The sequence below is a fragment of the Myripristis murdjan genome, chromosome 22, assembly GCF_902150065.1.
Source record: "Myripristis murdjan chromosome 22, fMyrMur1.1, whole genome shotgun sequence".
NCBI classification, from domain to species: domain Eukaryota; kingdom Metazoa; phylum Chordata; class Actinopteri; order Holocentriformes; family Holocentridae; genus Myripristis; species Myripristis murdjan.
Window position 1 is genome coordinate 12,932,341 of NC_044001.1, and position 23,340 is coordinate 12,955,680.

General features: G+C 42.6%; 1 protein-coding gene across 3 annotated transcripts in view; it reads left to right on the top strand.

The window, feature by feature from the left end:
- The window catches only part of cdin1 (CDAN1 interacting nuclease 1), a 59,145-nt gene extending 40,215 nt beyond the window's left edge, over positions 1–18,930 (top strand). For 2 of the 3 annotated variants that reach the window (XM_030045123.1, XM_030045125.1), the window contains one exon: positions 18,768–18,930. In XM_030045123.1, coding sequence (XP_029900983.1) covers positions 18,768–18,903 — 136 coding nt within the window. In that variant the 3' untranslated portion in view covers positions 18,904–18,930. Of the gene's footprint in view, positions 1–11,073; positions 11,454–18,767 lie in introns of those variants that run through there. The other variant, XM_030045124.1, reaches the window with a different exon arrangement.
- Positions 18,931–23,340: the final 4,410 nt, after the last annotated feature.

Sequence of the window (23,340 nt, forward strand, 5' to 3'; positions counted from 1 at the left end):
CATCTTGAAAAATCAAGATTTTTTTCTTCCACACTACATTCTAAATTTGAATACTGAGCTTTTCTCTATTTTTTTTTAGATTCGAAGAATAGATTTTCAGTTTGATTTGCTATCCTCACTTTTAGATAATTTGATTATTACTTTATATTATTCTATATATATATATATATATATTTTTTTTTTTTTTTTCAAAAAGTAGGGCTTACATTTTTCATTAATGTGTATGTCAGTGAATTAAATACCTGATGAAGAGATGTTTTTTTGTTTGTTTGTTTGTTTGTTTTTTGTTTGTTTTATATTTCTGTTTTAATTCACTACAACAATATGTGGGTTCAGAAACACTGAAAGAGATGCAACATCCGAGTATTTCCTCACTGGCCTGACATTTGTTGAAGAGCTTCGTCAAGACCCTCTTCCCCCTTCTCTGTTCCCATTCAGCCTTCTCCTCTCCTGCCTCTGGTTTGAGTTTCACGTCTCTCGGCGGTCTGATTGCCTGATAGCTTAAACATCTCTGCCTGCCTATCCCTCAGTGGGAGTGTGTAATCAAAGACACATGAGGAGCCCGTGTCCAAGTGCTGACCTCCTGATTTTGCTCATCAATTTTGGGAGCTAATGTACGAGATCTGTTATGTCAACAGGTTTGTCTCTCCAAGCTGTGTCACGTGTATTATTAGAAAAAAATATATAATTTGGCCACTGAACTCTGCTTAAACCTCTTATTGTAAATGGTTTGCTCAAAACAGCTGATAATATGTTCTTCAAACCAATGCTGTAATAATGCTAATATGTTATTACTCCCATTTTCTTCTTTCGAAATGAGCACCATACACCAGACATTTGGGACCAGGACTTGAGGGGTTAACAGGGGAACAGTATGATCCACATTCCTGCTCCGTCCGTTGTCGATGTAACGTTTCATCATAGGCGGGAAGTTGAAACAGACGTTATCCAATCCTTTCCTTTGGACCGATGCAAGATAACAGTGGCGTACATTTTTGAACAAGTGAAATATAAACTCTGTGCAGAGTTTGGGGCTTTGAGCCGCCCCTTTGAATGGCGGCCACGGAGATGTCAGAAATCTATTTCTCATTTTGAGTGATATCTCTATCAGCTGGCACGTTCACACCATGAGTCCTCCCCCATGTTAAAACCAGAATCTGTCTCTTCAATGACGGCTGTGTGTGTTTAAATGACCACTCTTATTTTTTGTTATGGGTGTCTGTGTGTCACAGAGGTTACAAGTGAAAGGGCAGAATAGAGCTGTCTGGTGAAAGGCCTCTGATAGAAAGTGCCACTTCAATTTGAGCGCAGCTGCAGCCGAGCCCGGGCTGGCTCACTGTCCGGCCCGACACTTCACATTCTCTTCTCCTCTGACTCGAATGGATGTGAAAACTATTAACTTCAGACAGAGTTTGGCCCTGTCCGTTTCTGATCCCATCCCTTTCTTCATTGCTTATCTTTGTGCGATTTTCTCAGGACTCAAGTTGAACAAAGCCTGTCTCAAGCAACATTTACTTTTTGCTTATTTAAGTTTGCTGATTCTTTTTTTTCTTATGTCTGACGTAGATTGCAAAATAAAGTTGTGACAACATTAGACCTTTACATAAAGTATTATTATCCACTGTCCCTCACAATTAGGCTAAACCTTATTTGAAAACTATGTTTCTTGATTACATTTCCATTGAAGAAGCCAGGAGACTACACCTCTCCTAATTTGGTGATGAGGGGGTTTAGCAGTTTGAGGAACTTTATCCCCTGAGCTGCTGACAGTCGTCAGACCCCCGAGTCCCTGCAAAGGCCACAGCTCTTAGTTAGAAAAAACTACAGGTTCTGTTTTGAGTAATCGTTGTGGTTTGAATTAGAAAGGGGATAAATTCTCTGAATAATGATCGCAAAACATTTTGCTTCAGCTGCCCTGGTGAAACTAGACACGCTCGCGTAAAAACTTTGAACCACTCTTTTTTTTTCCCCCAGCCGTTTTGTTTTCAAATTGTAGCCCTGAGTTCATGGGAAACTCGCTCCGAGGTTACCTGCGCCCCTGCAAAGTGATGGAAAAAAAAAATGAGCATGGCAACGAGAATGTTTTTGCAGTTAGTTGAAATATTGCTAACCTTGTCAAATGTCATTTTGAATGAGAAAGCAAACATATTTTAATCAGGGTTTTAGAGGCAGAGCTTTTCAAACCGTTGACCGTTGGAGAAAGGGGTCAGCTAATTGCAACGTTTGATGTCATGTTTGGTCTGTCTCCCCATTTTGATGCGACTGCCTGGAAACTTGTGCTTACTCTATGTATCTCTATTGCTTTGTTCACTCTATCTTTCTCTCCCTCGCTCTCTCTGTCAAACACACTCACTGACACACTGGCAAATGACAAACCACTGAAAGGTCTTAGCATTCTTAATGCTATAATCTTCACAAAGTGTTTGCTTCTCTTTCCTGTCAGCCCTCCCTCAACTTCAACCTCCAACCTCTCTGTATGTATCACTGAAACTTAGTCTGTTCCACACGGAGCCGACAGGACTGAAAAGGGGGGATCTGTCTCAAAATTCTGTGAATGTATGGGAAGTGGGGTATGTCAGCCCTCAGTCTAGGATCTGTCTCTCAGACTGCGTGCCAAAATATGAACCCTCCTTTGGACCAAAGCTACGTGCAAAGCTCTCCCACCAAGCTCTCTAACAGGCTAATCTTCCAAACGCACAGTCCCATATCTCTTTGGTTCTCATAATTACTGTTTTAACAGCAACAGAGGAGGGGAAATATACATTGTAAATTGTGTTTGACAAGGTGGAGTTAGTGGTTTTGTCGTGGCTTGTCTTTAGTTATTACTCATACTTCCTCCTGCCACAGATAAGGTCTACTGGTGAACATACCAAGGTGAGCATTGGTGCAGGGCCTTATCACCAGCATTGATTTAAGGCAAGAACCCAGTGACAGGGGTCATTGTGCAGTAAAGCTATCCATCATTCAGGTTTGATTTCAGCTCAGACCTGTCTCCAGGTTGTCTACACATATGTAGGCTGCTCAGAGGGAGTAGAGGCCACAGGAGGAAAGTAATGGTGGGAAGTGGAAACCATATTACCTGTAGGGTGTGTGTGTGTGTTTCTGTGTGTGTGCGTGCATGTAAGTATGTTTTTTGTTGTTGCTGTTTTTTTTTTTTGTTTGTTTGTTTGTTTGTTTGTTTATAGTCATATATTTATTTAGATGGTTATATAAAATTGCTTTGGATTCCATACAGTAATTCAAATATACATTTATCTTTCCTTAAATACTTAAAATGATTTATTCTTGTCATCTCTAAATATAATTTTTTTGCCATTAGACAGTGATGATTTTTTTTCCATCACAACTTGATTTGCCTGTCTTTCCACTATTTACTTTTCTACTTAATTCTCCATGTGTCATGCATCGATTTCCCAGAGATATTGCGTGTTTGAACTGCTCACATTTTCCTCTATTTAAATTCAGAGTAGATGTTAACCTGTGGTAAATAAAGTCAATCATAAGCACAGCAGATGAGTATTTTCCTCTTTGCAGGGGTATTTGTTCAGATGTCTGAAGATGGGTATTTATTGCTGTTAATGTTGTTCATGGCCTTCATGACCAGACTTGTAACTTTTGGCTTAAATGTTCTATTTATCCTGGCACTAAATTGGGGAACTCATATTTTCAAATATGCTATGAGTCATAATATTGATTTGTCATGTAGGTTATTTATTGCATTTTTTCCCCTAACTTATGCAAAAGTTGGAAGCGTCCAGAGATTCTCCTGGAGTGATCGCGTGTAAAAATGGTTGTGAAATGGCTGTGCTGAGGGGAAAGGTATTCCTGGAGAATCTAGTGGTCCTGTTAGTGCTGCTGAAATAGCTACCTAGGATGGTGGTGCTCCTCACTCCAGTCCCTCAGAAGATAGCTTAAGTAATTACACTTCAGTCTGTAATCAAACCCGTGTCAGGTTGTCTGAGAACCTGGATTTGTGTGGTGGATTTCTGTTAAATACAAGGGCAGCTTAAACATTTTTTATGGTTCTCTCCTCAAATTATAGTTTTTTTCCCCCCCAATCCCCGCTAAAATATGTCACATCCCATTACACAAATTTGGATATGCTAAATTAGCGAGGAGAGTGCTTACACCATGAATATGTTGACTTTTTTTTTGTACTGTGTGCAGAGGGTTAGCTTGTTGGGGGTTGGGGGTATCTTTAACTCTAAAAAGTTGTCTTGAATTTTCTCCCTTCGGAAGATGATGTGTTTTTGCAATTCAAATATTTGCTCATTCTCCTCTCCATTGCAAAGCCCCCTTTGAAGCGGTGGAGTTCTATCAGGACCAATGACAGTGTGAGTGTGCAGCGTGACAGCGCAAGAGGCAGCGCCGGACTATTTCTAACTGCATATTTAAATAGCAAGGAAATCCAAAATCAAAAATGTATGCAAATGATGGCATGTTTTGCATGCTGATATTTTTGTGATTTGGAGGGCTTGCATATTCAGGTGGTGTTCAGTGCGTGCCTGGCTTTAGCAACATTAATCAGAATTACTTCATGTGCTCGCCACATCGCAGATATCCTTCTAAACAAACATTTCTGGAGGCGGAAGGCCTGCAATTTGGCAGATTTACTTTTGATGAAAGCCTTGGTTAATGTTTTTATGGTCTGTTTTAAGTGGGAAGACATACTTTAGGCCTTAGGCTTCACAGAAAAAGTAGGAAAACAGGAAACTTCGCCCTGTTAAGTTTTTTTCTGTATTGCACATGAAGGAAGAAACCAGTCACCTGATCTCTTTTAGATTCATCACAGCTTAATATATGGCTCCTTCATCTTATATGGGAAGGATTCTTTTCATTTAGAAGAAAAATTGCTATGTACTCATTTTATTTACACACACCGCTGTGTGTGGATGCTTCTAGAGATGTGTGTACCATATTCACCTCAGCTCTAGCTGTTCAAGCAACATATCAAGCCCAAGACTAACCCCCTAAACTTGGCCTTAGGTCTGCCTGTCCTCCTTAAGGTATAGAAAATATAAAATAATTAATGGAATTGTCATCTGTATGAGCAGCCCTTGCACTCTGCACCCTATAATTCCAACCTCTTTCTCCCCTTCCCCTCACCACATTTTTTTCCTTCTTTTTTTTCTAAACAGCAATTAATCTCATTTTTAGTCCAATTTCCAGCCCTCTGCTGGAGTCAGAGCGAGTCCCTGTTTTGTTCCTATTTGGCTTGGTTCCTCTGCATAGTCATTAAGGGCCCAATTAATGTCACCCTTTAGCTGAAGAGTGCTCATTTTTATTGGGGAGCTGACAGTCGCCGCCATGAGTGCCGCAGTGTAATATGCATTAATTGCCCCGTAACACTGGTAATTACCAGTTCTTCAAGCCTCTCAGTAAACTGTCATGCCCAGACACGACTGCTTTGAAATAGATTACTCATTAGGGGGACCTGCCCTGTTTTCCAATGGGGGCTCACTGGGTTGGCATAAAGACGAAAAAAAAAATCTGGTGCTTGAACAAATAGTTGCCAAGAGCAATTTCCTATTACAACTTCCCGGTGACGGCTTTTCTCTTTCTTTCTTTCTTTCTTTTTTTCTTCCTTTTTTTTTCTTCCTGGATGGCATTCCAGCCGTCAGATGAGGTGAGGATCAGAAGTAGAGACAGAGGTCCATCACAAATCTTGACAACAACGGTTGGTTTGCCTTCTCTTCCCGGGTTGACACCTCACATGAACACCTGCCCTAGAAATTTCACTATTCTGGATATTCCCCTGGTTTAAAATTCTCCCTCCCTACCTTGAATACATTGTTTTCTCTGCGGTTGCACAACATTGCCCTTAATGCCCAGAGACTATATAACTCAGAGCCATTGAAAGTGTCAGTGTTGTTGCTTGATCTGGGGCATTTTAGGGCTTCGGTACATAAGATCAAGGCAGTGTTGATGTTAAGAATTCTTGTTCAAATATTGATGCTGACCTTGCTTGGATCTTGTGTGTGCGAACTGCAGAATCTCTGCTTTAAACATTTGACTGTGCTTCGCAGTTCCTGAAACGTGTCCTACGCAACTGAAAAAAGAAATTGACAGTGAATGCAAATAGATGAAATTTAAAAAAAAAAAAAAAAAAATAGTTAAGCGGACAAAAGCGAGGGATGTAGAGTGGGTGTCGGCGTTGTACTGCGATAAGATAGTATAAAGGAGAGACTAAATCAAACAATGTCAGCTATCACACATCCTCTGCAGAGAGAGGTGTTGGCCTGTTTGGTCATGCTAGAAACAATATTTAGATTTCACCACAGCTTTGTAAATGCTCCAAGTGTGCACTGGGCTCGCTTGTCCCCGTTCCTTTTTTTTTTTTTTTTTTTTTTTTTTTTTTTCCAAAAGCACTTTTGTGTCATCACCCATTTACCATAGCAAGGAAAAGAACAGAATGTGAAGACCAGAGAAAAGCCTCTCTAGCACACACACACACACGCGCACACACACAGCTCCACAAAGGTGCTGCTTTTGTTTTATCTCCCTTATAGCACCTGCTTCAGGCAATCTGCTCCCACTCGTCTCAAATGAATTTTGTCATGGCCCTTCAGATTCTCAGCCAGCGATGCACTAATGAAAGGAGATAGTACAATTTGAACTGACCAGGTAGCAGCCAGCAGTGCACAGCTGAGAGCAGGGGATGGGGACACACCCCGCCATGAAACAAAAGACAAGTCAACCGTCCGCTGATATACCCATTACACTTCTCATTAATACCCCCCAGACCCAGGCGCGTGGTGTGTCTGTGTGTGTGTCTGTGTGCGCTTGTGCGTGCATTTATCTGTTTGTGTTGGTCGAGCACTTATCGAATTGTTTATGACAGGCCTAATTGGGCTAATTGAAGACATTAAGATTACCTGTCAGCTATGTGTATCCAGACTCCCCATCTGTCTGACAACTCCTGACAAGTGAGGGACCCCGTAGCATCCGTCATGATGGTGCCTTCCCAGGCCGTAATAGGGACAATAGGGCCATTCTGATTTGATGTGGACAGCCTTAGCCGTGCGTATCAGCCTCTGTCTGTGTGTGTGTGTGTGTGTGTGTGTGTGTGCGCATGTTTGTGTGTAAATATAAGAGTGAGTTGGGGGCTTTGGACTTGGCCAGGCTAATGGAGTCCCCTTTGGCGTTCTGACAAAGCGATGAGGCGATTTGAAGGGAAAAGTGAAAGGGGCTTTCAAGTGTTTAGAGACATGAGAGAGAGGCTGCTCGGGGTGACGGCCTTCACAGAGTGAGTGACAGGAGAGAGGAGCTCAGACATCTGTGTGTCTGTGTCAGTGTGTTTGTGGCTGATCACCCATTCTACTTAGATTAGGGATGGGTGAACTTTTCCACATGGAAGAGGACCAAGGATTAAAATGTTTGGGCCACACATTGGGAAAACCTCTATGTGACGTAAGAGTAAAGTTCTGTTGTTCACCGCAGAGAGAGGATACAGTAATAAAAAGCATGCACATACTGTATCTATACACATTGTGTTTTTTGTTGAGATTAATTATTTCTGTGGAGATGCTATAGTAGCTGGCCGTTGAATTATCTAGGTTATAGATTATTGGTTTGCTATTATTACTAGTGATGCCTGATATTGGATTTTTTGCTGATATCCGATATACCAATATTTTCCAACCAATGCCATTACTGATATATGCACATGTTTTTTTTTTTCCACCTAATAACAGAGAACATGTAGTGGAATTAATATTATTATTATGCCTACTCTTATCGTGATGGCCCCAGATGCTGTCATAAACACAATGCTTTTCAAAATGTATACAGTCACAGGGCAAAATAAAAAAAAATTGCTTCAACTTAGGTCATGCAAAATATGCCATATGCATTTCTATACAACACTTTCTTTCAAACGAAACTGTAAGATTTGACCTATTTCAAATGTCAGCATGTCATATCGCAGAAATTTTCATTTCAGGCCGATGCCAATATTTCATTTTAAAGCCGATATCATATATATGATATTTGATTTTGTCCACATCCACACAGCCATATTTGCTCTAGGTGCCCATTTGTATTAATCTTACATTTTAGCAGGGATTCTCATGGATGACTGATCATGCAGTGGTCCTCACTTACCAGCCCCCATGCCAGTGTATGTTTATTGATTCCAGTAATTAGTAATTGTAGATCAGGGTTGCCAGGTCTTAACCAGAGCACTGCCCTATCTTCTTAGGCTTAAGGAATGTGCCTGTGCATATCTGTATCAGCCACCCCCCCTCCCTGCTGTCCCTCTCCACTCCTCTCTCCTGTGTGGGCATTGTGTGGGGCTTTGCAGTGTCATCGCTGTGACAGATCAACGCTGTCAGCCCAGGAGATCCCTCTGTTTGTTTTTTCTGCTCCAAAAGGGGTTAAACTGTCAAGTTGACAACTCGCGAGACCCTTAGACTCTGCCCTGCTGCCTCCCTCTCTCTCTTCATGCCCCCCTCTCGCTGTCCACCTTTATCCCCAAACGAGTGAAAATCAATACCAGATTGCCTGAGGACCACTGTTTGGTGTGGGCCTGACCCCTAGATGTCCCCCACTCTGCTTCTTTCATTACATGTAGCCCAGTATTTAACTTCCAGCCTGATCCCTCGCCTAATTAGTTTCGCTGAGCTCTGAGCCTCTCTCTCTCTTTCTCTCTCTCTCCTTCTCCCTCTCCCTCTCTCTCTTTCTTCCTCTCTCTCTCTCTCTCTCTCTCTCTCTCTCACTCTCTCCCCCCTTTTTGTCTGTCTCTCTCTCTCTTACTCTCTCTCTCATACACGTGCGCTCTCACAAACCCACATGGACACTCGCTTTCTTGCCCTTTGAAGGGACACTTCTGTGAGACGCTCTGGGCTGGGAATAATAAAAACACAAATCCCAACACACACACACACACACACACACACACACACACACACAGAAGCCCTTAGTGACTCTTGAGCTCAGGATTATTGTTTTATTTGCATAGCAAATTTTTAAAAACTACAATGAAATTAGATTTGCACCCTAGATCATCAGAGAAAACATCAGGGATATCCTGTGTAGTCCAAAGCTAATGGTGCTCTGTGGTGGGCCAGTTACCAAGACTCAGCTCTCACTTCTTCTTTCCACTAGGCCTCCTCATCACCTTGGGCCTCTTCCTCAGCCTCCAGCTTGATAGTACAACCTACAGTCACTGACTGTAGCTTTTGATTTCATATTGCCAATGCTGGCTGTCTTTATATCTGTGTTTTTTTATATAACTGTTTGACCTGGTGAATATTAGATAAACTCAGGCACAGATAACAGAGGAGTTTTTCTGCTTGAGGTCTGTGTGTGTATGTATGCGTGTTTATGTACCACCCACATGTCCAGGTGCCGCCACTGCGCCGGCTGGCCAGTCGACCGCTGACAAGCCCCAACGACATGTCAGCCCCCCCTGCTCTGCTCCCCCTGGGGGCTAAAATTACCCTCAGGAATGTAAACAGACTGCCGAGTAAGCACACGGCCTTCTGTGGCCCTTCGCCTGTGTCCGTCTCCAAATGCGCCCCCCAAACTAGGACCGTACCATTTTGGAATCAGAGGCCAAGGTTGATGACTAAGATACCATAACTCGCCATTGGCTTTTTTGTCACGGCAGATCCCTCTAGGCCTGATACTGGCTTTCTTTGTCTTTAATGATGATAATCATAATGGCTATAAATGTTGTAGTATGCAACAGACAAAACAGATAGAGATTCATTTATATACATATTTCTTTCTTTCTTTCTGTATTTCTTTCTTTCATTCTTTTTTCCCTCCTCCTCCCATATTTCTTTTCCCATTTTCATTTTAGTAGACAGATCGGCGTTTACACCAATTCATTAGGTGTGTGGGGTAGCTGTAAGCAATGAAGTCTGGGTGGAGAAGTTCACTGGGCCAGGCGCTGACATGTTGATTTAGTGGTGGTAACACGATTGCACTTCCAAAGGTGCTGACTTGGACGAAAGCCAGGCCCCTTTTTCTCCCAGGGAGACATTAGAGGCCGCACTCTAATTTTGGGGCTGGGTTCTACTCATAGATGCAGTGGCCAGGAGGCCCAAGACAACAAACATTCACACCTGCTTCTCCACACCCAACTATTGACTCAGCCCTCACTGAAGTGGCAGCAGAATTTAAGATATTACACTTACACTGAAACCTCATCAGACAGAGAGAACATAGATCATGTAACATAGAACAGAGAGATCATATGCCCTGTGCAAACTTAAGAACTATTACAAGCATTAATGAAAATGTGCAATAAAAGTACATTCATCAGTGGTAAACTATCATGCAACAGTAAAAAAATTCCAGCCTTGTATATGTTCTGTTCTTCAAGGAACTTTGTAAACTGAAAAAATAATCCATTTGGCCTGCGCCACATTGTGACCACAACAACAAAATTATGTTTTCTGTCTATGGTGCTGATGTTAGAAAATTGCATTGACTTTCATTTGTAGATACATTCATCATTAACTTGTTTTTATTTGTCTTTACTTTGTGAGCTGACCAGCAGAGTCATGTGTAACTTCATCTGCAGCTTAGGCATTTGTGTGAGAGTGTGTGGTGTTCTGGCATTTGGGTGTGTATGTTTATATTTCTAGGCATTTTGGACGTTTATATGTTTATTTTCATAGCATAACGAAATGTGGAAGACAAACAACCGTATATCAGAGGCACACATCCTATGACCTCACATAATATAAACATGATATCACACACATACACACACTGCTCCTCTGCTGGCCGCATCAGTTTTGCAGGCACTCTGATAGGCCAAGCCAGGCCTAGCAAGGGCAGATAGGGTTACAGTCCACACTGTTGTTGATTAAGGCCGTGGCTGTAGTGGGGGATCATCCCAAATTGAAAACACATTAGGCAGTAGGGTTAAGGGCAGGATTAGGGCCAGGGCTGTGCCGGGCAAGGCACAGCAGCAGACACAAAATGGCCGCTCCTCTGCTCGCATTTGAATGTGTTTCCCCAGAGACGAGTGGTAATTATTGGCCAGCGCTGCTGGGAGTTCACGATAACAGGTTAAAGGAGCATGTATCCCCCTGACACTGTGGTCCTCTCTGTTTGCAGAGCCCACCAGCCTGCCCGCTGCCACCGCAGGGAGCTTCCTGTCTCCAAGCACAGCTTACAGATATGGGGACTCATCAGAGGCCAGGGGGGCTTTCTGGCTAGATCTCCAAATTAGCAGTATGGCCAGTGTTTGGCTTTAGAGCCTAATAAGCTTCATCTGAGCACAGTAAAAGCTTCCCAGACATGTTTTTTTTTTCTTCCTTTTAATAATAGATTTTATTTGTAAAGCACTTTTCATTCGAGAATCTCAAGGTGCTACAGGTAAACAAAACAAGTAAAGAAAATAGAAAACACAGTAAATATCAGCAAGATTAAAAACTCAGAGACGGAGAAGCGGCGAACAAACAGACACCAGCGTCCTTTCCTCTCTCCTATCCCTAACAATTAAAAGCCTTTCTAAATATGAACGTTTTCAGGCCTGTTTTGTTATTTATTGTTGTTTATTGTTATTTATCTCTTTTGTTATTTTTGCTCCCCTTGTTAAATCCAATGAAATACATTTGTCTTTTCTTAAGCATAATTTGCATTATAAATGCATTTACACACAGATAGACACACTTATCACCTGCTCATGATTTCAGTACTGTAGTGGCATATAAGATATCATTTGTGGCCACTGCCATAATGAAATTAAGTCTAATAGCATTAGCATCAAGTCTTAATGAATATCCACTCAGTGTGTCATAACTGAAGATGTCAGTCCATTTTAATGATGTAGAGGGCTATTATGGAAGGATGGGGAGCCGATATCTTAGGAAAGATCAGGTGAACTCTGACTGTGCAGCCATTATATAGACAGAACGAAAGTGAGAATGCACTCACGCTGGAAGGGCTGAGCTCAAAAGCGGAAAAAAGTATGAATTGCATTTGAAGGATGGAATGATGCATAGGAAGTATGAAATGTTACTGATCATAGGCAGGGTCACTGGGGATGAGATCTGTTCCATAGCTCCAGCTCAACAGAAATGTGCATTGTTCTGTTGTCATCATGGAGTTGCTGCTGATGGGTTGTTTTGTTGTATGCAGTGTCCCTTGTGCTGTTTGGACCAAGTTCTTAAGACTAAACAGACAAAGCCAAGGCCAGACCACACCTCGTTTGGTTTTGCTCCACATCCAGAGCAGACCAGAGTGTGTCAGAGCGCGTTGGACCGTGACGCCATAGATCTGAGAGGGGACCCGCACACATTACACACACAACACACACTGGTCCCTCAGATATGTGTTGTTAATGTGGTAGGCGACATGCTCAGTTAAGGGACTTAACAAGTTCCAAACACTGATTGAGACTCCTCCCTTTGGCTTGAGGATGTTTGGGAAGCACGACATCGTACAAGCCGGTCCTAATTAAGACCAAATGCTGCTTTGAGGCAGTGCAGTCTATGGCTTGTCATTTTGCCACCAAAATGAAAATGAAATTAATCTTTTTTTGATGCATTTTAGCTTATCCACAGAATCACGTGTTAACCAGGTTATCAGTGCAGCTGAATGGTACAGGACAGGGTCTGCCAGATTGCGTGTGGTAAGTGATAAGATTGTAGGTTTTTGTGAGTTGGTGGCTGGGGTGATAGGAGGTTGTAAGTGGCTCTAAGGTCAAAGAATGTGATAATATGCCAGTTGGAGATAGAGGCTGCAGAAGAGTTTTCAAAAGGCGTCACATTTGTGAAGACTGATATTCCCGAGAGAGTGTGAGAGGAACTTAAAGATGTTAGGGCTTAAGTGTTCCTGGAGAGAAATTGGGGTGTTCAATCAATAAGGGACTTGGATTTTATGCTCTTATATAAATTTATACCATTTATCAATCAAGAGAAAAAATAAAATAACATATGTGTCAGTCCTGGGTCAAACTCACCAATCCATATGGTTAATGGGTTCAACACATTGGATAGAACAATTAATAAAAATATGATCAAAACTGTAGTATAGCAAAGTGCAGTGTCCGCCTTCAGCTGCATTTTTTTTTTGGATAAAGGTGAAATGTGTGATAAAACACGATTATGAATAAAGTATTGTGGTGCTGCACAGATGCCCTGGCCTACATATTGTAGTTTGCAGACAAAGGAAAATTATTTGACACAAACCCCAGCAAAACCTAGGAAAAATGACATCCTCATTTTAATAAAAAAAAAAAAAAATCACTTCATTCTTCTCAGCAAAAGCCAATTAATATTTCCTCTAAAATCATGAATCATATGGAAATCAAAATATATTTGAAAATAATTAGATTATGATTTTTTTCATATCACTCAACCCTATTTTGTATGTTGACTAACTCATGTCATTGGTGTATATTTCTTTCTAAATGACACTATTATTGTCTAAATGACACATTATTCAGTAAACTGACATCTTCTACTGTAAACAGATTACAGTGCAATGCAGTGCCCTGTAGTGTAATTGTTTGGATGATATCCTTTATGTGATAGTTGTTATAACCTCTGCCTGCAATTATTATAGTGTATTTTATAGCAAACTTTATATTTTTCCCAGGCTTTTTGGCAGGTAGGGCTGAGCCTTGACTAATTTCGTGGTAGGTCAAAGGGCTGAGGGCAGGTCCTGCTTCAGAGGTCACAATGGTTGCTATGATTTTCAGATAAAGCACTGTAATCCTCCTCTAATCTCCCTGCTCATATTGGCGTCCTGCACCAGTGTGCATAAATTATCTTCTGCTACAACACACACACACACACACACACACACACACCTCAATATAAACTCACAACACATTCCCTCAACTTGACCTCCCACGCCTCTCGCGCTCACCCATTACACCTACACTCCTGCGTGTTAATCCTCCCAGCACCACACCGCACGAACACATGTACGCATTAAACACACTTGCTACCTTCAACAATCGCAAAGGAAGAAGAACCACATCCGCGTCACGTTCCATTTCCATACCCCATCAACAGAAAACATAAAAACGTCGGGGAGAATTACACCTGGCGGAAGATATTTTATACTTTATTGCCCTCTATTCCCCCTTAATTATGGTGCTTGTGTAGGTTTGGGCAACTCATTTAACGTGCAGATCTTCTGCTATGGCTGCCTTGTATTTGTGTTTTACATACCTGAGCAGAATTGAACTTTTCCTTGGCCACAGAGAGGAAGGGGGAGGTTTGGGGAGAGAGAGAGGCGTTCTATTCTTAGCTCTAGCCATGTTAATAACTTGTCTAGGGTGGCTGACTCTTCCATTCAACTCCTCTGTTATTTATGGACAGTAGGATGTATAGTATGTAGCCAGGGCTTATTTACCTCCCTGTTTGAGACACTCCTCCAGGCATAGCCGTCCTTTAAATATCCTGTTTGTGCGCTCAGAGGCCGGTGTTATCAGTGCTGTCTTCATGATCAGGCTGTCTGACTTAGCATTACCCCAGACTGGCACTGAAATATACAAGCTGGATGTACAGTGACATGCTGGAAGGCCATATCACCTGGAATGCAGACCCTGGGTCACTGCCCCACTCCACCTCCTCACACACACACGCACAAAAACACTACACACATTTGACCAGTATGTCAGCATATTTCAATACTGGCTGATAATCAGCTTTAAAAAGCGATGTGGGTATTGGTCCAAAAAGTGTTTTATTGCCGATATTTGACTGTGAAATTTGTTATTTTTGTGATCTTTTTTTTTCCCCAGGAATATGCGATTAAATATTCAAACTAGCAACAAAACAATAGTGCATTAATAGTCAATTTAGCAACAGAGCAAAACTAGTGTGGTTTACAAAAGAGTTGATAAGACAAACCTGTTTAAAAAGCAAAAACAGTTCTGAATATGAATTTGTGTTCAGGTTCTTCATGTCAGTATCAGCTGTTATGGGTGGAAAGATATCAGATATTAGTATCGGCTTGGAATGAAACAAAACAAACAAACAGACAAGAAAAATATCGTTCCATCCTTAAAACACACACACACACTGTCAAGCACAGACCCTATAAATGAACTCCTATTAATCGGCTGCCTAAAGCATGGACTGCCCAAGGCTGAGACAGCGAAGACCGGGCTGTTTCTCACAATTATACACACTTTCTGCCTTTTTCTGTTTAATATGTTGCTCCGTCTCCCACACACATGAACTTTTGTTCCCTCGCTACCTCTCACCCCCTTCGCTCTCTTTGCCTTCGGCCTCAGAAGTAGTTCAGCAGGTTCCATACCTGCGTTTCAGGGAACAGAGAAAAGACTTACTAAAGCTAATGTTTGGCAGTGCTTTGCTGGTCTGCCTTGTGGCCTGATGTATGGATGCCGAAAAACAAAGAGGTCTTTGTGGGGAGACCTCAGAGCCTTAGAGTTCACTGTCAGGTAGAGGCTTGCGCTATCTAAATCATTGCAAGGGCGTTTGTTTAAAATGGGTCTGTGCGGTATGTAAAATGAGGTGCGAGTGTTTTAAAGTCGAGCTTAAATTCATCGTGATTTTATTGATAATTCATCACGTCGGGTAATGTGTTTTGGCAGAACTGTTGGGCCTCTAGTTTTAGTATAGCTTTTTCTCACCGAACGTGGCATATCAAGTTAACCTTGATGTGTGTGTTCAGTGGTAAAGTTAAATGCAGGGAGTGTTAGACCATGCTGCCTGGCCTCCGGGGAGCTTAGACTTTTCAGGAAATGAAGGGCAGGAATCAAGTCAAATAGTTTACAAATTTTTCAAAGGTTACAGTTTCTGTTTAATTGTATTTTTATTTCCTTTTTGAAATTCATATTTTGTTCTGCTACAGTATACTGTGTGCGTGTCTGTCTATATGTATGTATTGTGCGTTTAAAAAGATTCATGCAGTGTGCTTAGCTGTGTGTGAGTGGTGGCTGCGTGACACACTGTGTGTGCAGGCAGGCACTAATAACACTCTCTCTTCTCCATTTGAGGGTTTTTGTTCCTGAATGCCTTGCTCTCATTAAACTGCCGTTGTAAGCTGCTTGGCACCTGCTTTAAAAGCAACCACCACCCGCTCATTAACACTAACGACAGCATGGCTGGCAGTCACAATCCACGCCCAGGCTCGTCAAGCGGCCCCCTCGCTGAAATTAGCTACATTTCACAAACAATTTCACCAACTCGTTACATAGTTAGGTGTTTATTGGAAGATGGCTGACTTTGACTCTGAAGTGGTGCGTATAATAAGCACACGCCAGGTTAAGATGAGCAGGCCCACATAATAAACCACAATTAGCCTACAAACTCAAGCCGAGCCTCCAATCACATCGTCAGCCATTACAACACACATAACTGAGGAGGGAGTGTATAGACGTAACTAGGGCGTCCTATATATTTATATTTACTCTCTCCAGTATTTGTCTCAATGATGCTCTTAACTTTTTCTTTAGAATCTCAAGCCTTAGTCATCCGACTCAGCCTTGACCCCCCTGACCTTTCTCTCGCCCCCACCCCCATCAGTGTTATTGTTTCTATCCCCGTCTCTGTGATTTTTACCTCAAGGTCCCAGCAGTATTGACTTGTATTAATTCTGAGTAGGATTCAAAGTCCATTTATTTTCTTTACGGTATGGAAAGGCCTTGGTGACACCGCTCCCCTGTGTTTATAATTTTGCTTGTTTCAATTTGTGCCTGGCCTCCCCTGACAGACCCGGGACATGATGTATCGTACACCGCTGCCTTATCTGTTGATGTACAGTTTTAACCTTTTCAGAAGGTTGCCTTTCCACTCTCTGCAAACCGGTCCCCCCTTTCTCCTCTTTCAGCCTCACCTCCCCATTCCCATCCAGAGCGCAGGAAATACATACAGCACGGCGGCTGAATAAAAAGAAGAGCGCAACCCCTTTTCCAAAGTCATCTAATGTAAATGTTTAGGTTTTGTTTCCATAACATTTCCATATTAAGAGTTGGCGGCCATGTGCAGCGGTGGACCATGGAAACGGCGAGAGGGGAAAGGGGGCTTGAGCTTTGCGCGGTGCTGAGTGGCTGAGCTATGTGTGTGACATTGTGGTGAACTTGCAGTGTGCATCTGCGGGCTTTCTCCAGGGCTGTTAGCTTTGGCCTGTTTGCTCATAGATACAGCACCGTAAATCACACACTGTAAAACACAGAATGCAGGATGGGGTGCAGGAGCATGTACTGCTTTAAAAGCCTGATGTAGAGAGTGGCAGTGTGTGTGTGCGTGTGCGTGTATGTGTTTGTGTATGTGTGTGTGCATGTCTGAATGTGCATATAGAAGCATATTTTGTCATGCATGTGTCTGTCTGTCTGTCTCTGCATACATGTACTGTATGTAGAACACGCACTGCCTCGAGGCCCAGTCAGCACAGCACAGTACATGCATATAGACAGCAAAGTCATGACAGCTGATTCCAGCAGTAGTATTGGTAATTTATGTTGTTAAAATACCTTGTCAAAGTTCTAAGGTCAACTATCTGAGTATTTATAACAAGGTCATAAACTATCACCATGGGAAGGACTAGTGATTCCTATAATTACTATTAGAAAAATCCCATAGGGTGTTTGAGTCAGTATTTTTAATAGGAAATGATTGATCACAAGTTGAGGTTTTATGCACTTTACCTTGGGGGTGAACTTTGCTGTTCTCCGTGGTCCTTTGGCCCGCTTCCTGTCTCGGTCTCAGGAGACCCCACAACACTGTTAACTGTCTGAGGATAGAGTGTCTGGGACCAGACCACGGTCAGCCCCTCAGAATCTGTTTTTGCATGTGGGGGCTGAGGTGCTCTCTGCTCAGAGTTCAACTGTGACATGTCTTTATGCATGGCAGCTAGTGTTCAAAGAATAGGTATGATCTATATCAGGCAGAGGGGGCCACCGGTGGCTCTTTGGGGCATAATAAATAGCTTGAAAGATGATTTATTGCTTTTGTCAGGAGAAGTAGTGAAATAACGTCGCACATCCCCGGTGAAAAACTCCCTTATTTTAATTATTTCTGCACCTTTCAACAGACCTTCAGATGTACAAAAGTGCCTGTAAGACACAAAAGAAGCAAAAGATGATAGGAAGAGGAGAGAGCAGAACAGAAGAAAAGGGAAAGGGAAAAAATGAAAACACCTTGCATTTAAATATCGTCTGAACTTGAGTTTTCAGCCACTTGGCAAGTAGTCATTATTTATAGCTCTTTGGGAACTGCAGCGCTCGCCAACTAAGGCAAAGTTGCTTTGGCGTTCAGAGTGAATGTGAATGAAACAGCTGGACACTATTGGCCTGGCTAACACTAACGGATGCAGTGTTTAAGTCTTCGACTTTCTGTTGAACTCTCTGTGGGCTCTGCTCTGTGCCAAAGGCTTCTGACGACAGGTTCCGGAGGCCTTGGTAGAGCTTTGTTATTTCACTGATTATTGTTATTTCAGTGCCATTGTAATGTGATTGAGTGCATATCACTCTGTCAGACAGATCTTATCTTCCTGGCGGCTTTTTGTTTGATTCAGCACAAGTTTCCGGGATGGTGATCAAAGGAATACACCTCAGCGACTTTATCACTCAGAGATCAATCTCTCTAATGTTGCGTCTTCTGTCTCTTCTCTTACTCTATTCCTGCCAATATCCCATTCTGTAATACACACAGTCTCCCTTTTTGTGCTGTGCCTCCCCAATCCAAAGTCAACAGCCGTAAGCATTTGGAGGTTCTCAGATTTGAAACAACTATAACTAATTGAAAGCTACTTAGGAGCCCTCCAAGATGACAGCAGTGATGAAGTACTGACATATGTTTTGTTTTTTCCCTTGTTTTGTGCTGCAGATTTGGTCCAGGCCTTGTGATCTACTGGTACGGTTTCATAGGAGAGCTTGACTGCCAGCGAGACAGAGGGATCCTGCTCAAAGACTGCTTCCCCACTGACATTGTCACTCTGTGCCATGGCGCCCACCAGGACTGAGTGCCACCAGAGCCAGAAAGAGGACAGTGAAAGTGAGAAAGGATTAGGAGTGGAGGGAAGAACAAAACTACCATGTGGTGAGAGAAGATGGGAGGATGAAAGAACAGAAAGCGACAGGCAGGGAAGGAGGGTAGGAAGGCTAATGCTGCGCTGTGCAGGGGTGGATACCTCGATCCGGAAGCAATTTAGCTTTCCTGCAGCGTAAGACTACTGGCAAAAATTTGCACTGAACTCCCAGTGACCCTCTCTCTCTGTCTCTCTCTCTCTCTCACTCTGTCTCTCTCTCGCTATCTCTTTCTTTGCCCCACCCCACTCTTCCTCCAAGACTACCACTTAAACATACACACCAACATTCTGTATCTGTGCCAGCTGAGGGCTCAGACCCCTGTGTGAAAACACTGTCTTGGAGCCTTTCCTGGTTGTGGTCAACTCCTGGCCCCTGCGTGGCCTCTTGTAGTGGACAGCCAGGGCGAAAGCCAGGACCAAAGCAGGACATAAGGCCCTTCCTTATCACACCCAAGGCCCTGGCCTTTGTCACTCCTTCCTCCTCCGCTCCATAGACAGATAAGAGAGGTGCGGTCCAGGGGCTTGGAGGACGCCTGTCTCCCACCTGCGTCACTCAGTGCCCTCTCAGTCACTCTCCTGGGGGGAAAACAGGGTCATTTCTGATTAGGGCTAGACCCAACAATGACCTCTTCTGATTACATTATTAAACCCAGTGAGGATTGAAAACATTGGTGGTTTGTTAAATCTTAAAATTTCAGTTAACATATTCCTCATCCACCTCATTGCAATATTAGCAGAGTACCCGGAATTATGTCAGTGTGCCTTTATGTCTGTATTCTCTAATAAGTCTACATAGCATGTTAATGTTTTGTTTTGGTTTTTTTGTTTAATTTTTTTGTCTTTTGTTTTTACCACGGTCCAGTGTCATGCTCTTTAAAAGCCAAAGTCAGGTCAGACAGTGAACATGAGACATTTCACAATCAAATTTCATCACAGTGGGATAAAAATCATCCTCCATGTTATCCAAATAATAAAAGGAAGTGCATGTTGTTGTGTAATGTAACTGTAATGATAAATAATTACCACATGGTTACAATATCTCACACAGCTCCCATAATCCTCCTCTCATATGTAAATGAATTTTGATGGCATCACACAACAGGAGAAGGTGCTTGTCATCTGCCAGTTTGTAATTTTATAATAGGTGACGCTGTTGTGTAAGCTGTGTTTCTATATTGAATATGTGTCGTGCACTATAAGTTGTGTTATTAAAGGTTCAGGCAGTGAGCCAGACAGGAGAGATCACATTTAATTATGGTCTATATGTGTGAATATAAAAAAGTGTTATTTTGTATATACCATTTCTATTGACAAATAAATATGTAATCATTCTGGTCATTTTCCTGCAATGAATATAAACATGGATAATTTGTAAGAGGAATTGAATTTTGTAAACATATTCCACATGAGTGACTACAGGTATATAGAAACAGCAGAAATCCATCTAAAGGTGTGTGACCATTCAGCACATCTTCAGAGCCCTAGTGCCTTTTTATGAGCAGCTCCTAATGGAAGAAACACAGCTGGGCAGGGGAGCCAGAGGTGAGCATGCTTTCAGAGGCAGATATGCACTGCCTACAGGGGTCCCTGTCTTGTCCTGCTCTTTGCACTGCTGTGAAGGATAAGAGAAAAGAAGGTACCTGCTGCCACACTGGAGTATGCATTTCATAATGACTGTAAACATTTTAGATGCCCTGAAATAAAGTAAAGAGTATTCTTACTTGTTAAAATACGGACAGAGCAGGGTTAGGCAACCATGTGCCAGAGTGAGCCGAGAGCCTGCAGATTTTCATTCCAACCAAAAACTCCACCAGATGATTTCACTGATCAGTTCCTCCCCTCTGCTTGAAAGTGATTACCTCACTTTCAAGCAGAGACAGTGGCTCTAAAGCTGACCAGTAAGCACTCTTACTGTCCTGTACAGAATTTAAACCAAGAAAACCTCAGGTTTAGTAGTCTCAATGAGATATAATATATGAGATATTATATGAGATATAAGATATGAGAGTGAAGTGATGTCATCATGTATTCTCTCTTTTTCAACCATTTTCTCCTCCTCGCTGAACTGTAATCATCTGCAGATTTGAACCATTCCAGTGTCTAATATTGGAGAGGGGAACACTTCCACATATAGGACAGAAATAAACTATGTGTTGTGTATTTGTGTGTGCGCACATGCATGCACCAGTTAGAGATATGGAATGGCGCGGGGGTGGTGGTTAAATACCAGTAAAGTGTTGCTTGATTTGTTACCTTTAAACCTCTAACCCTTAGCTGGCTTCCATCTAGGCCTTGATCCCTCCATGAGGAGGCCGGCGGGTCACCGTGAGGTCGCCAGGCGGCCATGGCTTCCTCTGTCAGGCCCCCTGCTCCATGTGGTACAAAACAACTGTCCCCATGTGTCCAGTTAAACTCAGCCCTGTTGCCTGGCCATGGAATGCTTAGGCATCAGTTTATGGCTCCTCTTAGACACAAAAACAGAGCTATTTTACTTGGGGAGGAAAATTTCTGTGTTGAATAAGAAAAGAAAAAATGGAAAACAGCAGATTCAGTTCCTCTCAGGTTTCAAGCCTTCCTGCCATTGTTTTCCAAGATGGCTGTCGCACAAAAGAGGAGCCAGGGTCAACTCCTATAAATTAGTTTCTGCACACAATGCAAACTAAATACAGCTTTTTTTAAACCCACTTCAAAGACGAGGGCCCGCTGTCAGCGTCAGCTGACGAGATTTCCATGATGTGAGCGCAAATATAGAAAAAAAGCTTCCATCTGATGATTTTTGAGAGCCAGACATCTTTATTTTGTGCTTTCCTTGCCCTTGTCTACTGTCTCTTTTTAGATTCATTGTTCTTGTCATAACAATGGGGCACTCAAGCACTCTCCACATAAAGCTAGTTTTGAGAGGCCACTTCCTGGGGCCAGGAACCCCAGTGACTCTGGAGAAATGTGATCCTGGAGAGGCACACAGCATCCACTCACAGCAACAGGCACTAGATCTGGTTAGCAAAATGCTGCACTCATATGATTTTGACATACAGTACTTAAAAAAAAAAAAAAAAAAAGTGGGGGCGTAGTAAAATATGACAATTAGTGACATTCCTTCTTTTTCTTTTTTCTTTTTTTGCATTTCTGGTATATTGTACAGTACACTGGAGAGAAACATGAAAGGGCGATGATATGCAGTAAAAGGTCCCAGGCCGGATTCAAACCCAGGATATCATGGCATCATGGCATTCATCTTAGACCACTGAGCCCCCAGGATGCCCTACATTAGTGTCATACCATGCTGAGTGAAGGAGAACCTTCTGAAAACATATTCATTATAATTATATTTATCCAGCTACAATATTGCCATGATACTATATGGAAAACAATTAAGGTTCACATTTTATTCAGCATGCTACTATTGGCTACAATTGTTAAATCATGTGAGTCCCAGGTGTCAGATTAGTGTGGTCCACTTCATGGTATCCACTCTATTTGGCTGAGGCCCGCAGGCTATTGGAAGTCCACTATCCACTCAGATGTACATCTTGGCCCAATCTCCTTGAAATCCTGCTGTTTTATGCTCTGCAGCCAAACTGCTAGATAGACCGCTGAGACAGAGAGAATACGAGAGCAGGGAAGAACCAGAGAGAGACGGAAGAGCAGGTTCCATCCCTTCAGCAGACCACCAAACGCACTTCCTCCAAGAGTCTGTGTTATTTATGTGGAGAGAGCTCTGGCCTGTTTCTGCCCCAGGCAGCGTAGTGCTTTTAGTGGTGATCTTCTCAGCCTCCTCCGGCCAGCCAGACATCACAGGGTGGAAATAAATAAAGCCTGTCTTGCAGCGGGCCAGTTACAGCCAGATAGAAATTAAAAAAGTTTTTTTAGAGGGTTGAGTAACAGCACTGGGAAAAAGGGTCTCTCTCCCTGCGAAGAGGTTTGTTTTTTGTTTGGCTTTTATTTTCAGGAATCTGCGCTCTAATCAGAGTATATTGTGTAAAGAACAACAATGGATCATGAGAAAATGGTCTGGGGGATTTAAATGGCAGCGCAGTGGAAGTTTGATTGACAGGATGGAGGGCAGATGGTATGTTTGAGGGGAAACTGAACAGCTATGACACATTCATCCACTCAGAGAGGTAGGGAGGATGTGGGGGGCTCACTGCAGTTTAGTAGTGTATGAGTCACGGGCAGTGTGGGACAAGAAGAGACACAGCCAAGAGCCTCGGAAAACAGAAACTTCAGAGCTCTGAACAGCCTGCAAAAATCGCTGCTGACACTGATGTGACACCAGATCACATGCACCCAGGGCCTGACCGTTGAAATATCCCCATTTTTGACAGCCTTAAATGAGCAGCTCAGAGTATCAGTTAAAGCCTTTCTGGTAAC